This window comes from Aythya fuligula, chromosome 18 (genome assembly GCF_009819795.1).
Source record: "Aythya fuligula isolate bAytFul2 chromosome 18, bAytFul2.pri, whole genome shotgun sequence".
In the NCBI taxonomy this organism is placed as follows: domain Eukaryota; kingdom Metazoa; phylum Chordata; class Aves; order Anseriformes; family Anatidae; genus Aythya; species Aythya fuligula.
In genome coordinates, this window is record NC_045576.1 from 11,486,409 (window position 1) to 11,506,864 (window position 20,456).

General features: G+C 57.7%; 1 protein-coding gene across 1 annotated transcript in view; it reads right to left on the minus strand.

Annotated features, from left to right (window-relative positions):
* Nucleotides 1-17,767, minus strand: part of SLC39A11 (solute carrier family 39 member 11) — a 77,493-nt gene extending 59,726 nt beyond the window's left edge. The window contains exons 1-4 of the mRNA XM_032199963.1: nt 17,758-17,767; nt 16,669-16,800; nt 16,017-16,055; nt 10,187-10,345 (exon numbers count right to left, since the gene is read on the minus strand). Coding sequence (XP_032055854.1) covers nt 10,187-10,345; nt 16,017-16,055; nt 16,669-16,776 — 306 coding nt within the window. The 5' untranslated portion in view covers nt 16,777-16,800; nt 17,758-17,767. The remainder of the gene's footprint in view (nt 1-10,186; nt 10,346-16,016; nt 16,056-16,668; nt 16,801-17,757) is intronic.
* Nucleotides 17,768-20,456: the final 2,689 nt, after the last annotated feature.

Consider the following 20,456-nt stretch of genomic DNA (forward strand, 5'->3'; position numbering starts at 1 on the left):
CCCCCCCCAAGCCCTTCACCCTGCCTGGCACTCCTTGTCCAGGGCACGTCGGACGAAGGAGTTTAACAGGGGCCAGAGCATAAAAGAAACCCCCCGGTAACCCCACACCCACAAAGCCCTGCGTAATGAAAACATCTTCAAGGCAAATTTACTTCCTTACACAAGATAAAGGGGCTCTGAGCGTCTCAGGTACGTCTCGCTTTGCATTTTAATTCGGAGACTGCTAACAAGGGACCAGCCATAACGGGACGGACAGAAGGCATTTCTTAGCCAATTCTTCTCAGGTTGCTAACGAGAGCCTGGCCAGCGCTGCCAGCCAGGCTGCAAAGCAGTCAGGTGTTGCAGGATTTCTTCCACTTCTCCCCAGAGTTCAACAAAACCTCGTAAAAACTAAACCAGAGCATGAGCAATCAGGGGCAGGAATCAGAACCGTCCTCCTAAGCCTCCAGGAGGTGCCAAATACAGCGCCAGGAGAACAGGACTGCACTAGAGAAGATAAATGCAAGGAAAAAAAATAATGCAGGGCACGTGCTCGCGTGCTCCTGGCAGGCACAGGAGGAGCTTGGGGTCTACAAACGCAGCCCAAAGCCCCCTTCCCAACAGGATCCTGGCAGGGATCCCCTTTCTCACCTCACCACCAGGGCTGGGAGGGAACGGCTTTCCCCAGAAAAAATCTCACACCGGGGCCAATTTGGGAGCTGGGCTGTGGGATCAGCTCTGACCCCAGCCCCTCTGCCTCGTGCCAGGCTCACCAAAACACCTCCCGGAGCCGCGGCAGCCGGCGCGGGGGGAGGCCCGGGGCTCCCTCTTCCCACGCAGAGCATCTTCCATCTGGCTCCTCCGGCACCGCGTCCTCCCACGGCCCGGCAGCCCGTAGCTATGGCAGCGCTGCTGCGGGAATTGGAAGGGAGAGGTTTGTCCACAGGCACACACACACACACAAAAAATAATAATAATAAAAAAAAAATCAACGTTTTCACATCAGGTTGGCTCCGGGAGCGTCTCGTGGGCTGGTAACACCGAGCTGCAAGGTGCTGCTCTCACGGAGCAGCCGGCAGCAGCGCGACACCCGAACTTTCCCCTAAAAACTGGGAGCCAGGAAGCCGAAGTGAACCCTGAGGGTATGGGTTTATCTGGAACCGATGGAATATCACTGCAAGAACATTTTATTCGCTGCTAATTATCAGCCGCTTTGATAACTCATCGTTCTTCTCGGTTGCAAACAGCAGCTTTAATCACCGGCCTCCGCTGGTGCGCCGCGAGAATCCATCCTCCTCCTCCTCCTCCTCCTCATCCTCCTCTTCCTCCTGTGTCAGCAGGAAGGTGGCGATGGCCAGCACATCCCATGGGGGTGGCCCCGCAGCACCGCAGCCAGGTGGGCTGCCAGCAGTAAAAAAAATCAGTAAAACTGATCTCTTTGGCCAAAGAGACGTTTGTATAAAGCCAAGCGGACCGATATTTTCCCCTGTCGGCACGTCTGGGGCTTCAGGCTTTGCGGGAGGAGGCAGGAATGTTGCTGGCACCCGGCCGGGGAGCGGGGCCGTGCACACCATTCCCAAGCCACCGAGGAAACCCTGGAGGTTCGTTACGAAACTTCTCGTTTTGTAACAGGGATGTTGTGCTTGGCCGAAGGGAGGCGGTTTGGGTAACCTCTGTCGTTACAAAACCAAAAGGCGCGCAAATATTTTTGCTTTTTTCCCGGCGATCTAGCAGAAAATAGCTCGCTAAACAAGCGAGGCCCACCTCTGTGGCAGGAAAAGAAAGGATTCAGGTCACCAATTCCCTGTCCACCGAGGAGCTTAGAAAAACCTTGAACCCCCCCCCAGTAAATTCACCTAGCAGAGGACCGGCTGCACGAGCACGCAAGCCTCAGATGCTGCACGCTCACCTCCTGCCTTGGGACAGCGGAGGGGACAGCTTTGGTAGGGGATGGCATCCCCTCTCTCCTCCCAAACAGACACTTGGAACCAAAAAAAAAAAAATAAAACTACAACGATCTGTCCTTAAACTCCTTCAGCTCCAACTGGGTGAGCGCTGCCCACCAAAACCAGTTGGGACGAGCCCACGTTTCCAGTCCCTTGCTGGGAGGAATCTCGCCAGGCAGAAGGAGCCTCGCAGCCAGCCCGAGCAGGAATCTCCCCCAGGAGAAGGAATCTCCCCTCGGGAGCAGGAATTTCCCTCGGGACCAGGAAATTCCCCCCGGGAGCAGGAATCTCCCCCCGGACAGCTCTGCCCACCGGCACCACGCGGACGCGCTCGGCAGGACACAGCAGCGAGGTTCGTGGCACCGAGTCAGCGCTACAATATGAGATTTTAATTGTTGGCAATAAACCTCTATGCCTCCGAGGGGATTAACAAGAGCTTTTTCTCCACATGCTTATTAAAGTCTAATGGAGAGCAGCTTCGCATCCCTTCTCCCTCCCTGCCCCCTCCCCACCTCGCTATCTGTAACGTGGCAACACGGATTTTCGCAGCCCTTATTATGCAAGGCTTTTTGCAACAGTAAGAGAAAAAGCAAACAAAACTTCAATTAACAGCTCATTTTTTACACAATATACTTCTCAGGAGTGATTTGCTAACAGTGCAGATTGAATTAATGGGGGGAAAAGCGAACAAAGAGGGGGAGAGGCTGCTGCTGCTGCTGCGCCTGCGAGGCCAGGAGCCCCGGCAGGGGGGAAGGAAAAGCCAGCCCTGCTCCCCCCAACCAACACAAATTGTGGGGTGCCAGCCATCAGCCGAGCCCTGCAGGGCAGTTCTGCCCACAGAGAAACCCACAGGTGAAGAATGAAGGAATTGGGATCCTTCAGGGACCGAGAGGTGCCACGTCCACAGCGTGTCAACGCTGGATGCGCATCAGATGCAGCCGGCAGAGCCCAGGAGAAACGGGGAGGGAGCGCGGCTCAACTCGCTATCGATCACCTCCCCGACAAGGAGAGGCTGTGCAGCACTGCTCAGTTACGCCAGGCTCAAACCCGACCTCCTTTAGGCTCTCAATTACCAGCAGAAATCCCCGGTACAGGGTTGGGGAAGTGTCACCCCTCCGACGCGCCCCTTTTCTCCCCGCACCGTCGCCCCCGAGCCCAGCGGCACCGGCGCAGCCTCCAGGGACCGAGCCCGCAGCAGGCTCATTTCCAAGGCCAGGCTTTCTGCTCTGTTTTTCCTTCCACGGGTCTCGCACACTGCATAAAACAATTACCAGCATTGTGTGTCTCCTGGGCTTCGCTGCAAACCGCTCCGAGTGCCTGCGGGAGGCCGGGCAGCGCCGGGGGAGCCCGACACACCTTCCTGAAGCACAGCGCAATAAACCCACAGGAGAGGCCCTTCATTCCCTTCAGCTAGTCCAATTAATTTGTTAATTCATTACAGAAGAGAGGCGTAATGAGGGACAAGGCACTTCCTAATTGCCAGCACCGAGGAGCTAACCAATTTCCCTTTCTCGGAGCTCAGGACAAGGCTGGCCCAGCGCTGAGCCCCAGGGCTGCTCCCGGGGGGCACAGCTGAGTTCTGATCCCCAATGATCCCTTTAAACTTGCCACACGAGCAGCTCTCATCCTCTGTGTTCAAGGGTAAGGCGTTCAGGCGCTGGATTCCAACCAAGACAACTTTCAGCCCAGACACCAAGCTCTGAAGCCAGCCCTCTCCCCTCCAAGGCACTGCTGCCAGCACAGAGCTCACACAGCAGGGCTGGTGCCCAGCATCTCTTCCCTCTGCACTCCCTGCGGATAAATCAGGGCAGAATCCATGCTAGCAGGAGTAGGGACACCATGCCCATCTTCCTTCCTCTATTTATTCTGCCAAAACCCCCAGGACCCACTCCTCAGGCCACCTCGCCCACCCCTGGGCTGTCCAAAACAGAGAAACGCCAGCTCCGCATTTTGAGGAGGGAAACGAAAACGGGCACAGCGCGACTGCGTGAGCCAGGCTTGTTTTTCTAAACCCAATTCCGGGCAAAGCCAGACAAAAGTAGCCCAGAGCAGCAGCCAAAACCACGAGGACGCTCTGAACCTGGAGGCTGCTCATCACCCCGGGCTCTGCCAGCCGTCGGTCGCTCCTTCGCTATCCCCGGCACACGCGGTCCCGCGGGGACGATCCGGCACACGTGGGTGCCACGCTGCACCACTTGTCAAGGCTGAGCCACCTCCTGTGCTCACACCAAAGGCCAGGGACGGCTTTCAGGAGGGCTGGCACAGGTCGGAGCCCTTGTGCAGGGTGTCACCGAGCCTGGCAGGAGGCAGCACCTCGGCAGAAGTCAGCGCGCTTCCAGCACTGCGCTCCATCGGCAGCCACACCCGGCTGGAAATCCCTGCAGCGCTGCCCCCCTCCTGGCTGCATCTTGTTCCCTGCAATCCAAACGCTCATTAAATATCATTTATTTATACGTCTAGCATTTACCTCACCTATAAAGCCGTGGCAGGCCATAAAGAAAAGCAGGCAGAATGTGAACCAGCAGCAAGGGGCCTTCGCGAGCCTGCAAACCAGGAGCAGACTCCTCCGGTCAGTTCTTCACTTTGCATTAGCTGTGAGGCCCGAGGACACCAGATTAACATCACGTCACTGTCACCATCTCGTTGATAATTAGAGCGTGATAGGAGACAGGAAAACATCATGCAGATTTCCACACCCCAGCAGTAACATCCCAAGGCACCACCACGTGCGCTCCCCGAGTGGCACAGCTGGGGGACAGGGCGCACCGCCCCAGCAGCCTCACAGCCCTCCACAGCCTGGAGAGGAGAGGAGAGACATCCAAGTGGTCAAAACACCACGAGAGGAGCCTCGGACTGGCTGAGCAGAAATAACCAAGCCGTTTTTCCCCCCCCCAGTTCTCCCCTCTTCCCAGTGGGGCCATCAGGTTATTAACAAGGCACGATGCGCCGCCGGATTAGCCACGGACGCCTGTTTGGACGCCTGTTTTACTGCACCGAGCTCCGGGCAGCAGCTTGCAGACAGCAGCCACCCACACACGGCGGCTGGAAGCCAGGAGGAGTGCGTGGTGCCTGGCTGCACCTCTCATCCTGCAGCTTCCAGGCCCCCACCTGAGCTGGATGCAGCCCCAAAGCAGGAGCACGCCGCAAGGCAGCGGCACACCGGCACCCGCGGGCATCGCCCCGGCGGCCTCTCGGGGGAGGCACAGGCAGAAGAGGCACAAAATCGACTCCTGGCAGCTCGTCTCCAAAGCAGGCAGCACGTCAAGTAAATCTGGGTGAGTCACAGTTTACTCTGATAGCAAGCTGACACGGCGCTGCATTTATAGATGTATGCACAGATCTTTTCCACGAGCTGCGTGGAAGCAGCCTTCCTCTCCCTGACAGCTCGCCACCCAACCGATTGTAACCTTCTTCTCCTCTTCTCTGTCGTTTTTAATGGCAGGTTTACATTTCACAGCAGAGGCATTAATTTGGGTTCTGCCAGGAGCACGTTCAAAGGCGGGTTTGAAGATCGAGGAACAGCCGAGGAGCAGCCCGTGGCGCTCGCCGTGCCCGCAGATGAACGGGGCCTCGTTCAGGTGTCTGGAACAAGCACATGAAGGGGACAGGAGCAAGTCCTGCAGGTGATGGAGATGATGCTTCTCTCCATGGTCCCCAAAAAAAGGGGCATGGAGGGTTCCAGCCGCCTTCCCTGAGCCTTCCAGACCCAGTCTGATGGCAAGCAGGGTGCGGAGGGACGGCTTTGTCACAGCAAGGAAAGGAGCTTGAAATTTCTCCAGCATCCCCACCACTTTTTAGAGCCTGGAAAGCTCCATCAGCAGCCCCCAAACCCCTCTTTCTGCACAAGTCTTTTGGCTGAACTGCAAACCGCCCCGGCCCAGCAGCACCCTCTGACACCAGTGCCATAAAGCAGTGGCCACGGGACAGTCACAGCACCTCAGTCCCATGCCCCAAAACACACACACACATACGAGCACGTCCTTTGGTTAATAATCGAAAGGAAAAACCTCTCCCTACTACAGCAGTGAGGATGTGCAGCTAATTAGCTTTCTAGGAGTCGCAAACGAACAGGAAAAGGCGCATTAGGAAGGGGAACTTGCGCTGGGCATGTCTCGGAGAAATCAAATTGCATAAGAGGAACTTTTATCCTGATTATAAATTAGCACCGGCAATAAGCCCCAGCACGTTTCCACTGCCTCGTGAGACAATTAACCCGCTAAATTCGGTCTGGGTAAATCAGAGGGGAGAGCTGTGCTGAGAGCTGTGCTACAAGCTGTGCTTTCAGCATGCTGCAGCCCCTGGGTCTGGGGTCCCCAGCACCCACAGCTGGGCCCCCCACCCTCACAGCTGCTTCCTCTCCATGTATGTGCCACACATGTACCCACTGGCCCAGAAAGACCCGATCCAGCTGACTTTCAGCCCAAAAAATGGCCATTTTAAGTAACGTGCACCCACGCCTCGAGCACGCACAGAGGTCTTTGCCACCACGTCCACGTCCCGTGGATAGCTGAGCTCCCAAGTCCTTCCCAAGAGCGCTCGCCAAAAATAGCTTCAAATTCTGTGCAAAGTGCCCGATCCCAGACCGCGTTCCAAAAAAAGCTTGAGACCATCTCTCTGCTTCGCTGTGTCTGCCCAGGAGGCCAGCAGCACGCCCAGACCCCGCCGTGGCCTCCAGTGAATACACGGATGAGGGGCAGGAGCGCAGCACAGCCACGTTTCGAGAGGGTGAGCAGGATCTGGCCCTTACTGCAGCCACGCACCGCCGCCACCTGCTCCACATCAGGCTCCTCAGCCCTCACTGCTGTTAAAACCATGAATGCAGCTGCAAACAAGAGCCTGGAAAGCCTCAAAACAGGTACGAAAGGAGCAGTCCCCCCCGTCACTCCGCAGCCAGGAAAAACAAACCCTGCATCTAGCTGACAAGGAAATAAAAAAAAATTGGATGGAGATGGGATTTCCAGGACAGATTTACAGCCCTGGCTCTCCAGACCCTTTTCTCCGATCATCCTTTGCCCTGAAGGCAGCAGCAGGCTCCTGGCTCGGTCACCCGTTAGCTGCTGGCCATCCTGCAGCACTTGCCCAGACCCCCAAAAACTGCCCAGATCCCCCCCATAGGGCAGGAACCCCCCCCCCACAGCCTGGTCCCAGAGCTGAGCAGATGTTTCCAAGCCCGACAAAGCCTTGAGGTAGAGGAGATGAAGGCAATTAAGCCTCTTTATCCTATTTAGCACAACGATCCCAAAGCAGAGAGGACGTCAGGCAGACGGGGACGGAAGGAATAATGTGGTTATGGGGAATGGTTGTGCACAAGGAGTAACGTGGTTAATGGGAACGGGTGTGCACGTGGGCACACGGCTATGGTGAGGGTTTCATCCCTGTGGGATTTATCTCCTGCTGGGGCCAGCTTGCTTCTCACCCCTATCCTTGCCACCTTCCCTGTGCCACCAGCATCAAGTCTTGGAATTCCTGCTTGCTCCAAGGAGCATTGAAAGGGCAGGGATCCAGAAAAGGCACAAATTAGGGAGTTCCTGCGAGCCACAGCTTTGGCACAGGTGCTGTGCTGTGCTGTGCCCAGACCCCCACACCCCACCCAAAGCCCTCTACCTTGGTAGCATCGGAGACCCTCAGACCCAGCTCCCACACGCAGCCCCCCATCGTCTGCCCTTCTCCATCCAGAATCCTCCTGGAAACATCAAAAATTCGCTCTATCGCTAAAAATCAGCGCAGGAAGGAGATGATGCTGCAGCATCAGCAGGGCCAGGGGAGGGAAGAGGCAGACAGGTCGTTTGTCAGCGGTTCGTTAGTGGTTTAAGGTATTCCCTGAGACTACAGCAACATCCTCCAGCAGACCCAGACCTGCCCCCAGCTCCCAAACCACCAAATCCAGCACAGCTGGTAAAAGCTTGGCTGAGCAGAAAGGAGATGGCCAGCAAAAGGCAGGAGACACCCACTTTTAAAGCTCCTGATGCTTATTTCTTGCTCTCCAAGCACACCCAAATGCCCGATTCCTTTTTTTTTTTTTTTTAGCCTGGGGCCGAGGACAATTTTAGCATTTAGGTAGAGGACAGGAGAACAGCCCTCCGCCAGCAGCGCTGGGGATGTCTCACACTCTATAAACTCCAAAAAGGATGAGCAAACACGCTAAAGGCTTCCAGCAGGGAAGCCGCGGAAAGATAAAGATGTAATAGATTAAATCTGTCTTTTGTAAGGAATTTAATGACTACAGCTGTTCGGCGTCATTACCCACTTTGTCTTGGAGGTTTAACCCTCCCACCGGCCCCGCTCTGCCGCTCAGCAAACATTTGGGTACCAGCAGAGCCGCTCGGCTCCTGCCCCTGCTGCCGTGGGAGCAGGGGAGCGAAGCCTTGCTCCAGCCCCAGGAGCAGCCCCGGGGAGATAAGGGCTCATTAAAAGCTTTTACTACCTGTTGCTATATCGCAAAACAATTATAGAGGAGCGCTAACACGGGGAGCAAGAGCAGCCTGTGGGAGCAGATCCCTTCCTCCTGCCCGCCCAGGTGTCAGCGTGCTCTGCGGGCTCCCCGGCGTCCCCTCACCTCACCTGATTTTAAGTGGGGGAAGAAATAAAATGAAAAGGTGAGATTTTAACTGATTTAGAAAGGAGCGAGACTGGTTGGAAGTGAACCGCAGCGGCTTAATCCTCAAACTCCAGGAGCTGCACCGGGCTGGGGGCGCAGGGTCCCCTGCTCTGACCAAGGACACGCCGCCAGCCCGGCACGAGTTACGTGGGGCAGGACCCTTTGCATTTGCACAAACTCCTTCAAAGCAGCTCCTGCCCAGCTCGGGGACAGCAGCCCCAGCACGGGGACAGCCCCCTCACCGCCTGCAGGCTTACGAGCAGATTTAGGAAGCGTTCCTAACGCACAGGCATTAGGCACGGGGCGTGAATCCTCTCCGCTGCCATCCCTCCTCGCTCCGTCCTGCTCTTTGCAACCCAAGAATTTCACTCCCCACCCGGCACGATTTCCAAATGCACCAGAGGCAGGCAGCAGGAGGAAGAAGCGGGCTGTGTGGTGCAACTCTTTGTCCCTCCTGTTGGGAAACGGCGGCGTGGGGGCAGCTGATCAAACACACGGCCCCATCCAGCACCTCGGGACGAGGACAAGCGTTGCCACAGCCAGCACGAGACCTCGGGGCTGTGGGGAGCAGCCACCAGAGGCTGCGAGCATCCCCAAAGCTGCTGCTGAGAGGTGCTGAGCCCCACAGCCCGGCGAAACCTTTGGGAGTTATAGAGGAGCGAGGGAACGGGCAGGGAGCCACCAGCAGCCCGCGGAGGGGGCGCAGGCTTTTAGCAGCCTGACACCGCCGGCGTTTCATTTATTTGTTCTTTGCTTTAATGCATCCATTTACACCGGCGCTGACACACGGCAATATCAGGCCATTTTCTTCCTAACCGAGGACACGTTGGGCTACGCCTCTTCGGAGAGGCTCAAAAAGGCAGGGAGCAGGGAAAATTAACACGGCGGCTCCCCCGGGAATGGGGGTCGCCAGCCCCTCCTCAAACAAAAAGCCTCAGCCCCCCCCTTGCTCGTAATCCCACCCGCCACTAAAATCAATCAGGAAATTTTAAGAAGTCCTTTGGAAGTTTGGGAAAACATCCCTGCAGACCAAGCTGTTCCGACGCTCTCAGCCGTGGCAGCCCAACAGCTCCAGGTTTTTATTTTTTAATAATACTCTTCGACGGTGGGATGGTTCGTTCAATTCTGAGACACTTAAAGGGCTGGCAGCTCCGCAAATTAAACCTCTGGGCTGAAACAGAAGGTCACACCTGAACTGTTTGCAAAGCGTTGCCAGTGAAAAGAACAAAAGCAGAAGTGTGAAAAAAAAAAAAAAGAGAGGAAAAAAAAAAAAACCAGCGCAGAGCCTGAAGCTGCCTTCGGCACAGGCAGAGCCACGGGGTCTTGGGGGAAAAAACAGTTTCATTAAGTCTCTGATAGAAACCAATCTGTATCTGGCTCCTGTCACGGCAGAAGCTGAAGGAAGCAGAGAAGAGGCAGCTTTCCAGAGAGCCAAGGTTGAGGTTTGGCTGCTCGGGGCCACCAGCAGGGACATCGGTGCCCAGGAGCCAGCAGAGCAGCACCGGGGCCAGCACCGCTGCCCTGAGCCTCACCCCAAAGGGTCCTGGGCTCCTGGGAATGCCCCGAGTTCCCCAAATCCCACCCCTGCAGGAAAACGAGGACATTTTATGGGGTGGGTCACCTCCAGTGGGCACAGAGCAGGCAGAGACCCGCGCGCACTTACCAGCACCGGGATGAGCAGGTCGGCCCCGTACACAAAAGCTGCTCCCAGAACAAAGCCCACGGCCACGGGGAGGAAGGCAAAGGCTCCAAAAGTGCCGGACTCCTCAGCCATCTCGATAGCCGGGGCCAGCAGGGACCAGTAGGAAGCGGCCAGCATGACCTAGGAGACAAAAGGCGAGAGGTGAGAGCCCGGGGACCGCAGCCACCGGGTGCCGAAAATCCCCGCGCCCACCGGCGTGCTGCCTGCGTGGCCTCTGCCACCCAGCGGGGCCACTCACAGCAGCTCCCCGGCCAAAAGAGGCACTGAAGGATGGAGAAGTGACGGTTTTCCATCAGTTTTTTGCACCAAGAGCATTTTTCTTGGCTCCAGCCCGAAGGAGCTGGCAGCCCACACGAGCTCGGTGGGGTGAATTTCTGTGGAATGAGCGCAGCCACAAGCGTCCTTCCGAAGGACAGCAGGAAAACCTCCCTCACCCTGTCTTGTTTTGTATTTTTCCCTACTTGGTTGTGGTTTTTTTTTTTGGTTCTCCTCCCATCCTCAGCTGCAGGACTGGGTCTGTGACCCCCACCTGTTGGGGGTGAAGCAAATCTTCCCACCCTGTGCCCAGCTCCAGGCTCCTCCGCGGAGCAGGAACACACGCAGGCTTCAGCTCATGAAGGAAAAGAAAAAATAAATCAGGTGATGTGCAGAGCCAAAGAGCCATTTCCAAGTTAGATAAAGCCTGGCTGGGGATTTGCCACGAAGATCTCAGCCTGCAGCAGCTCAGCTGCCAGCGTCCCCTGCCCCCCTACCCAAAATCGAGGCAACCACAGCAGAGGGGCGCTGCGAATCCTCTGCCCCTGCACAGCCCCGGGGCACATCCAGCGCCTGGGCACTGCCTGCTGCGGTCACAGCAACCCTGCCAGACCTCCAGGGAGCCAGACAGGGCTTTGTACATCACTTACAGCTGGGAGGGAGAAGGAACTACCCCAAAAAACCACAGGAGAAACAGGACATGGGATCTGTGGGGCTTTCCAAGCCAGCCCCAGCTCGGAGCAGGGCAGGTTTCAGCACAGCCGGGTGTCCCTGCAGCTGCGGGAGCTCACCGGGACCAGCTCCAGGACCAGTCCCAACGTCAACTTTTGGGGTGCAGGAGGGTGTGAGATCAGCTCTGGGGGTGCGAGCCCACAGCTGGCAGAGGGAGGGGTGCTGAGGGAGGCTGCTCTCACCCCACGGTGCCCGCAGGAGAGGAGCGTAATGAACCTGCTCGCTTTAAATCGCTGTCAGAGGAGCCAGATGCCGACTGCTGGAGACACCAGTCCCTGAGGGGCTGCGTAACTCTCAGCTCGCTGTGAGTAAGAAGAAAGCAGGCTGTCAAGTTAAACTTAACCACAGCTGTCAAGCTCCGTATTTCAGATGCCACCTCCTCTGAAAAAAAAAAAAAAACACCAAAAAACCACATGCCCCGGCGTGGAAACACGAGCAACAGGGAGAATTACAGAATCTGCAGGATTACACCGTCACCTCACGTTAAGAGATCATTTCCCCATGGAAAGCAGAGACCTGGCACCAGCTCCCGTTGCCATTAAGTCAGCACCAAAGCCCCCACCGTCTCCACTGCTCAAAGCCCCCAGAGGATGACACAGCTCTGGGTCCCCCCGAGCCTCGCCAGCTGAAGGAGCAGACTTGCCCAGCAGCTTGGTTTGCTGGGGAAGGAGAAATTTATTCCTGCACACCTTGGTTTGGAAGGGAGCGTCCTGACCCTGCTGTTCTGGAGCTCCTGCCCCGTGGCAGAGCCAGCACGGTGACCCCCTGGTCCAGCAGCATCCCTCAGCAGACGATGTTCCCGACGTACCCAGAGGGCTGGGATTCCTGCCAGCGAGCCGACCGAGTGACAGAACCACACTTTAATTACCAAATCCTTATTTGTGCTGAGCTTTGCCACCACTCCTCACCCCGCTGTGGTTGTTCCACACGTGCTAGGAGGTCACAGGGCACCTACAGCCACCCCGGGGATGGCAGTAAAAGGGTTTTGGTGCAAGGGACGTGCAGGTGAGCTCCGTTTCCCCTTCCTCCCTGCAGAAAAAGCCTGCCTGGGTCCTCCCCGGATCAATAAGACACGAAGCCCTTCCAGCAGAGGACACGATCTCCTGCACCAAGCCTTCCCATCGCACTGCAGCGCCCACGCTCTGCTCCCATCAGCCAGGAGCAGGGACCTGCAGAGCCCCGGCTGGCACGAGGCTGGGCTCCTCCTGCCAAATCCCATCCGGGCGGCTCAGCAAAGAGCCTCCGTGCTCCAGAGCCGAGATGCACCACACCGTAAATCCACCAGCTCTGGGAAAACAAACTGCGGTTGAGGAGGGAGAGGAGGAGGCAGCTGGGGATGGAAAGCATCCCTGGGCTGCAGGGAGCCCAAACTCTTCCCTGAAACACCTCAGCATAACCAGAGACGGCTGCTTCTCGCGCCCAGCAGCCCACAGACAGGGAGCGGATTTGTTTTAATTTCCTGGCTCCACCCTAGCCGAGATTCATGAGGCTGAGCGCAGAGAAGCAGGGGCTCAAAACCCAACTGCCTCGTGCCAGCACAGCCTCACACCACCAAAAATGACCAAACCCAGGGCTGTGTCCCCACACCGATGGGGAACCTGGTGGGGAACCCTCCAAGAGGCACCAGGCAGCACCACCCAGGTCTCCATCCACCTCCCCTGCACACCAGCGTCTCCTTCCAGGTGAGGACTCGATGCAGACAGGAATTAAAAGAAGATGCTGCTCCCCCTGCCCAACTCCTTAGCTTGACTTCATTAAGCCTCCAACAACGAGAGGCGGCCTCGGCAGACCCCTGGAAATTACCGATGCTCTTTTAAGCGGCCCTGAAAAAGGGAATATTCGAGGCAGACTTGCGTGGCGCGGCGCGAGGAGCGTGTCTTTATGATTTTCTGCTTCACCTGGGACAGAGGAAGAAATCAAAGCGTGACCCAAGACAAGGACCAGCCGGGCGAGGCGGCAGGCAGGCTGCAGCCCCTGGATGTTTGGAGGGGAGCACAGCACCCCCAGGACGACACGGAGCTAACGGGGAACATTTTAAAAAAAATCTCATTTAGGAATATCGAGATTTAAGAGAAAAAAAACAGAATTGCACATCAGATGCCCAAGTAAAGGCTCGTCTCCATGGAAACGTCACCTCGGAGGCTCCCGCGTGCCAAACCCGCCACTTCCAGGGAGGGAACCCAGGCAGAGGGGGCTCGGGGCTCACACCCCCGGGCAGAGTTAGGGGGGAAGGAGCCGAGCATCCCCTCCACCTGAGGCACCGTGCCACCAGCCGTGCCGGAGGGATTAAAGAAAAGAAGAAAAGTGCAGCTACGCCCCAAATCGGGGCACTGCTGCAATTCAACCGTGGTTCCAAGTGGCTCACCCAGAGCTGTCAGCATGCCTGCAGAGCCGAGCTGTGGCTCCCCAAAACCCCAGCACGCCGCACCGCCCGCCTCGAGGTCGCTGGTGTCCCCATCCCTTCCCTCCTCTTGGTGGTGCAGAAGTTTTTGGTTCAGTCGGGCGTTATCTTGCTGTGAAAGCTCCCGAAATACAAGCAGGGAATCGTTACCAGCAGTAAATGGACCCATTTCACATGTGAACCTGGCCTAGGAGAGCATCACACACAGCCCTGGGACCAGGGGCTCACGGGGACCCTGCGCTGAGCACCAACAGCAGAGAGACCGCGGGTCCCCGACGCGCCCGGAGGTTTGCTGGCTCCAGGAGAAGTTTAAAGAAACTCCACAGGGCAGATTTCGGAGCTCACATCTCGCAGATAAAGAGGAGGTTCAGTTCTATGCCCCCTACCCCAGGGCTCGGAGAAGCAGCCTGCATTGATGTGCGAGAAACCCACATCAAAGAGACTTGAACAGAAGCGTCCGCGTTGAACAGAAATCCCTTACAGCAGGAGAAGCAGCCCCTGATCAGAGCAGCTTCACCGGCCGAGGAAACGCTTTTTACGAGACAGAAAAGAGAGAAAACGGTACAAAGAGCTTTCAAAAGAGGCTGCTCCACATCCTGCCCCCCTCCACGCAGCACGCCGGGTGCCCGCAGCCCCCCAGCACCGGAGGGGCGCAGAACCGCACGGCTCCTGCTGCTCCCTGCCAGGATTTTGGAGTCCAGCACGGCCCCTCTGAGCTTTGCTCGGTTGGGGAAGGCTCCAGCTCCTCCACGGGGCTCTTTGCAAAGGCACCAAACACGCCAGAGGCAGGAAAATGCTTGTTATTAAACCTTTTGGGCAAGGACAAGCTGGAGACGCAGAGCGCAGCGGCACCGGGGGGCCAAGTGCAGATTTTGGGACTCCAGTCCCTTATCAGCCAACAGGCAGAGCGCCACGGGCACATCTGGAACACATCTAGCAAAAAAAAAAAAAAAGGAAGGCAATTCTTTCTGTTCCACCCTCCGGTGCCTTTGCCACGTCGCTGCTACCCCAGTGCTCAGCCCCAGCCCCGTGCCCCCAGGGGCAGTGGCACTGCCACCTCCCTCTGCGAGGGTCCTGGCATCAAAGAGGATTTTCAGAGCCCGTGCTGGGCACAGGCAGCTCCCCACGACCAGCTTCAGCAGCTCAGGGCTGCGAACGTGACCGAGGAACAGCCCCAAGTCACAGCCCGGGGAGGTCCTGGTGGAGGTTTTCCCCTCCAGACGCCGCAGCGATCCCCCAGAGCTCTCCCTTCCCTTCCCCAGCACGGTGAATACGAGGAAGGAAAGCAAATAAAATGTTTGTGGGACAGCTGCGGGCCACACCTCTGCCACGTGGGGATGAGTCAGGGTCCCCACGGGGCTGCAGGAAGGTGACAGCCCCACACCATGGTCCAGCACCCCACAGCCATGGGGACAGCGGTGCCACAGCCTGGGCGAGGGGACAGAGGAAGCCCACAGCCCGTGCTGTGCTTGGCAGCGCCTCCCTGACCTCGCAGAGGTGGCTCTGACCTGCTCGTAGGGACAAGGGTGCCTCTGGAAGACAGCTCGGAAGGGAAACTGCAAAGGTCCAGAATGGGAAACTCCTAAAACGAGCGATGGATTTCTCAGAGATGAGCTGAGGAGCTGCTGCTGCTGCTGCCTGACTGAATTATCTGTGTCTTCAGCAGGTGACAGCCAGGCTCCAGGAGATCAGTGTTGGGGTTTTGGTGTTTGGGAGCAGGCAGCAAGGAGCCCTGCCTGCACACAGCCCTGCTGCCGGCGGTTAGGGCTCTGTAGGATGGATTTTCCTGCTCCCAGACCAAGGGGCTCTTGGTCTCCAGGCTGAGTTTCCCCTGCTCCAGGTGCTGGTTGCAGAGCCAGGACCCCGCAGGATCTGGCAGAGCCCTTGGGGCCAGGGGCACCGGGAAGGTGCGGGTCAGAGGGAGGAGATGCCAGGCTGGAAAACAAACCTGGAGCTGCCTCCGACCTCTGCTCGGGATCTCACAGCAGGCAGGAGAGGGCTGGCACGCTGAGAAGTCCGGAGAGCCGCAGCCAAGGCGCTCCAGAACCCATCTTTGGGGCCAGCTCCCCTACAAAGCCTCCTGCAGCTGATCACTGACCGTGCACGAGGCCAAAAGCCCTCCTCGGGGCCTCCTGCCCGTCCCAATCACACCAAGAGAGACGTTTCAGGAGCTGAAGGAGGTGACAAGAGATAAACCCCGGAGCCAAACCCGTCTGGGACAGCTCAGCACCCTCGTGGCTCTCTCCACCTCCACCCTCGCCCACGAGAGGCTCCAAAACGTGGCAGGACGTGGCCAGCCCCGTGCCCCCCCCGCTGCCTCCAGCTCGTTTGGTCACCACGAAATGAAAACCCAAGGAGGGACCCCGAGGGAGCACGGAGGAGCAGGAGGGGCGCCATACTCACCCCCGCAGCAAAGCCCAGGCTCCCATCTAGGATCCGCCTCTGGAACGAGAAGGAAAGCAGAGAGCAGCGCTTAGCGAGGGCACAATGGGAGGGGGCACCCCAAAATCGTGCTGGGATCCCATCGGGGGGGAAATTCCCTCTCTCCAGAGTCACCTGCGGGGTGTCCCGGCTGCCCCATAACACATCAACCGCCCCAAAACCACCCCTGCTCGCCCCAAAACACCCCCACAGGGTGCTGAGACTCCCGGCCAGCTGCACCCCATAGCCCCACATCCCCCCCTCGAGGATTTTGTCCCCGCACGCAGCCCGTCCAGCCTCACCCCCGTGGGTTTTGTGGTTTTTTTTATTTCTTTTAGCACATCGCCCTCCCCCCCCAAGGAGGAAAAGCGGCGAGCTGCTGAATAAATCATCACAAGGCAGCCAGAAATAATAAACCCAGCGAGGCGGGGAGAGGGGGGGGGGGCTCAATTTTGGGACGGGAGAGGAGCTGAAGATCCCCAGCGGGGGCTGACCTGGGGGGTTTGATTTAATCCTGCACGGGAGAGGAGCAGGATTCTTTCCTCTCCCTGCCCCGGGGGGCAAAATCAAGCCCCTGGGGGCCAAAATCAAGCCCCCAGGGGCCAAAATCAAGCCCCCAGGACCCAAAACCCACCTGCCCGCTGGAGAAGACGAAGACGAGCGCCGAGCCAGCCGCCGTCAGCCCCCAGGTGAGGAGGGTCCCCAGCACCGACTGCAGCACCGGGCCCTGCCCCGGGAGCATGCTGAGCGCAGCGGGAGCCACAGCCTAAGGAGAGAGGAGGCTCGTCACGAGGAGATCATCGCATTTGGGTTTTTTTCCCTGAAATTTGGGGGATTTAGGGGCTGCTCAGCGCAGGAGGGGGCCACAGGCAGGTCCTCCAAACAGCCCCCCAAAGCCAAGGCATCCTGGCCCCCACCCAAAAAAAATCCCCAACTCCCCAAAGAGTCCCCAGACCCCCAAAATTGAGTCCCTCAGCCCCCTAAAATGGCCCCAACCAACTCCCCCAAAACCCATGGCCTCCCAGCCGCCCCATACAGCCCCCAGCCCCCAAACTGGGTCCCCCAGCCCCTAAATTGGGTCGCCAACCCAGATCCTCCCAGCCCTCCGAACAGCCCCCAGGCCCAAATTGGGTCCCCAGCCCCCCAAACCCAGCCCCAAACGGCCCCCAGGCGCCAAACAGGCCCCTAGACCCCCCCCAAACAGCCCCTAACCCGCCAAATTGGGTCCCCCAGCCCCCCAAACCCAGCCCCAAAGCCCTCCCAAACACCCCCCAGCCCCACAAACAGCCCCTAACCCCCCAAATTGGACCCCGCAGATCCCCCCAAACAGCCCCCAGACCCCAAATTGGGACCCCCAGACCCCCAAACCCGGCCCCAAACGCCCCCCAGCCCCCCAAACAGACCCCCAGACCCCCCCAAACAGCCCCTAACCCCCCAAATTGGATCCCCCAACCCCCCAAACAGCCCCCAAACCCCAAATTGGGTCCCCCAGACCCTAAATTGAGACCCCCAGCCCCTAAACCCGGCCCCAACCCCCCCAAAACGCCCCCAGCCCCCCCCCAAAAAGCGCCCCCAGCCCCCCCAATGGAGCCTCCCAGGCCCCAAACCCAGCTCCCCAGCCCCCCAATCCCCCCCCTCAGCCCCCATCCCCCCCTCCCCGCACCCCCGGGCCCAGAGCCCCTCCCCCAGCCCCGAGCCCCCCCAGGCCCGGCCCCCCCCGCACCTGGTCCCGGCCGCTCCGGCCCCGCCGCCACTTCCGGGTGCGGCCACACGTGGCGCCGCCGCCGCCCCGCCCACCCGGCGGCCGCAGCCAATGGGAGGGAGGCAAGGGGGCGGGCCGCCCCTGCGGCTCTGCGGTTCGGGAGGAGGCGGCGGGGAGGGAGCGGCGCGGGCGGGCGGAAACGGGCGGGCGCGGGGCGGGCGGGCGCGGCAAGGGATAGGGATGGCAAAATGAAGGGCACGAAAATAAAATTTAAAAATTAAAATTAATTAATTAATTAATTAATTAAAAAGAGTCCTCTCGTGTCCCCAGCACGGAGGTCCTCCCGTCCTGCTTGTTAATGACCCGCTTATTAACAGCCTGCATATTAATGACCCGCCTATTAAAAGCCTGCTTATTAACATATTGCATATTAATTATCTAATTATTAACATTCGTGATGGCCCGGTTATTAAAATATTGCATATCAATGACCCAGCTATTAATAGGCTGCTTATTAATTGCCATATTATTATTGTCTTGCTTATTAATATCATGCATATTAATTACATGCATATTAATCATATGCATATTAGCCGACAGTTCATCAACACTTTGCGTATTAATGACCTACTCATTAACATTCTACATATTAATGAGGCATTTGTTAGCATAATGCATATCAATGACTCAGTTGTTAATATTCTGCTTATTAATTATCAGCTTGTTGACATCCTGCTTAATAATGCCCTGCTTGATAATGAATAATGAATGATTACCCTGCATACTAATTACTTTATTATTAACAGCCTGCTTATTAATGACCCACTTATCAACATCATACATATTAATGACCTGCTTATTAAGATAGTGTGTATTAATGACCCGGTTATTAACATATTGCAGATCAATGACCCGGTTATTAGCAGTTTGCTTATTAATTACCAGCTCATTAACATCCTGCTCATTAATGACCCACTTAATGAGGGGACACCAGGAGGTCCCTTCCCAAAGGGTGACCCCCAGCAGCCCCCCTCCTGCCCTTTCTGCCCCGAGGGGTCCCTTGGGTTGGGACCAGCCGGGCACCCCACTCATTGCGCACTACCCGGAGACCCTAAAACCCGTTTTATGGCACCAAAAGGGGCGCCAACCCCACCCCAAACCCTCGGTGCCGACCGTGTGGATTTAATGCGCCCAGCCCTCCGAAAAGCCGCTCACAGCAGGGAGAGACACCGGGGAGAGGAGAGATTTCAGCCCCCGGCTGCCAAAGGCTCGGGGTTTCTCATTAGGATTCACAATAAACATCTGCAGCCCGGACCCGAGCCCCTCGGCGGGGATCGATAAAGTCATTACGGAGAGAAAAAATGGAAGGGGAAAAGGGGAGAGGAGGAGGGAGGCGAGGAGCCGGCTGCGGGGAGGAGGAAGAAGAGGAGGAAGGGCGAGGGCAGTGGGGCTGCTTGGCACCACTGCACACCCTACAAACGGCCTCATTTTGGGTACGCGAGCAGGGTCCTTCCCTCCACAGCACGGGACGTGCCAGCTGGGGAGGAGAAGGACGAGGTTTGCACCCCCAGGGACCCGTTCAAAAAAAGGGTTTGGCGAGCTGCCCCAGCATTTTTGCCCTCGATTAACAAGAAAAAAAAAAAAAAAAAGGAGAAAACCCCAGGAGGGCTCCGGGTAGAGGCACGCCGACTGCTGGCACCGCTGCTGCCTCCCATCCCGGGGGCTCGGCACAACCTCTGCCCCCCTGCCCCATGCCCTGGGGGGGGGTCCCCGCTGCCCTCCCTGCGGATCGGGGCGAGAGGTCGCTTCGCCCTCTCCCTCCGTTGGCAGCCAAACCCTCGGTGCCTCTCCACGCTCGTTTCCAGGCCAGGGGTTGAGAGCACTGTGGTTTTTTTTTGGTTTTTTTTTTGTTTTTTTTTTTACAGAACAGCTGGGAATGGGTGGCAGGAGGCTCGGAGGGGTTTTAGGAGCCGCTTTGTGGTCACCTAATCCCCGTGGCCCCGTCCCGAGGCACTCGGGGTGGTGTGGGAAGGGGCCGTGCGTCTCTCCCCAGCCCGCCCCTGCCACTAAATGGCTTTTCAGCACCGTGGATGCTTCCCAAACCGAGGGACAAAGAGGAGTTGATCTGCCAGCCCCGAACCAGCTGCAGCGTCTCTCCAAACCGGGGACCACCCAGGGGTACGGCGCAGACCCTACACCAGGCTCAACCTCAAGGCTAAATCGAGGCGGATTCAAAAAAAAAATAAGACCTCCAGCAGCCCCCAGCACGGCTTCCTGATTCAGTTAGCTGCTGCCACACGCCTCGCTAGACAGATCCCAGCTCCGGGCAGCTCCTCGGTGCAGACTGGCCCTTCACTTCATTAGTCGGTGGTTTTTTGCTGTTTGTTTTGCCTTTTTTTTTGTTTTTTCTTAATGATCAGGTCTGGTTTTTAGCCGAGGGAGCTGGGTGGATTATAATTCATGCAACTGCCCGGCTCCTGCCTCCAGAGCCAGAGCAGAGGGGTCGGGAAGCAGAGAGGAGCCGCGGGGACATGGGGCGAGGGTGCTGAGGCCGTGGTGCTTGGAGGAACCCCGGGGACAACCCCGCTCGGAGGCAACCCCAAAATCTGCCCCCTCGCTCAGCCCCAGCCCTCCCACCTGGGCACGGAGGGAAGGGCACGGCCAGGACATCCCTCGTGGGCACGCAAAGCAGCGGGGAGAAAACAACCCTGAAAAGGTCA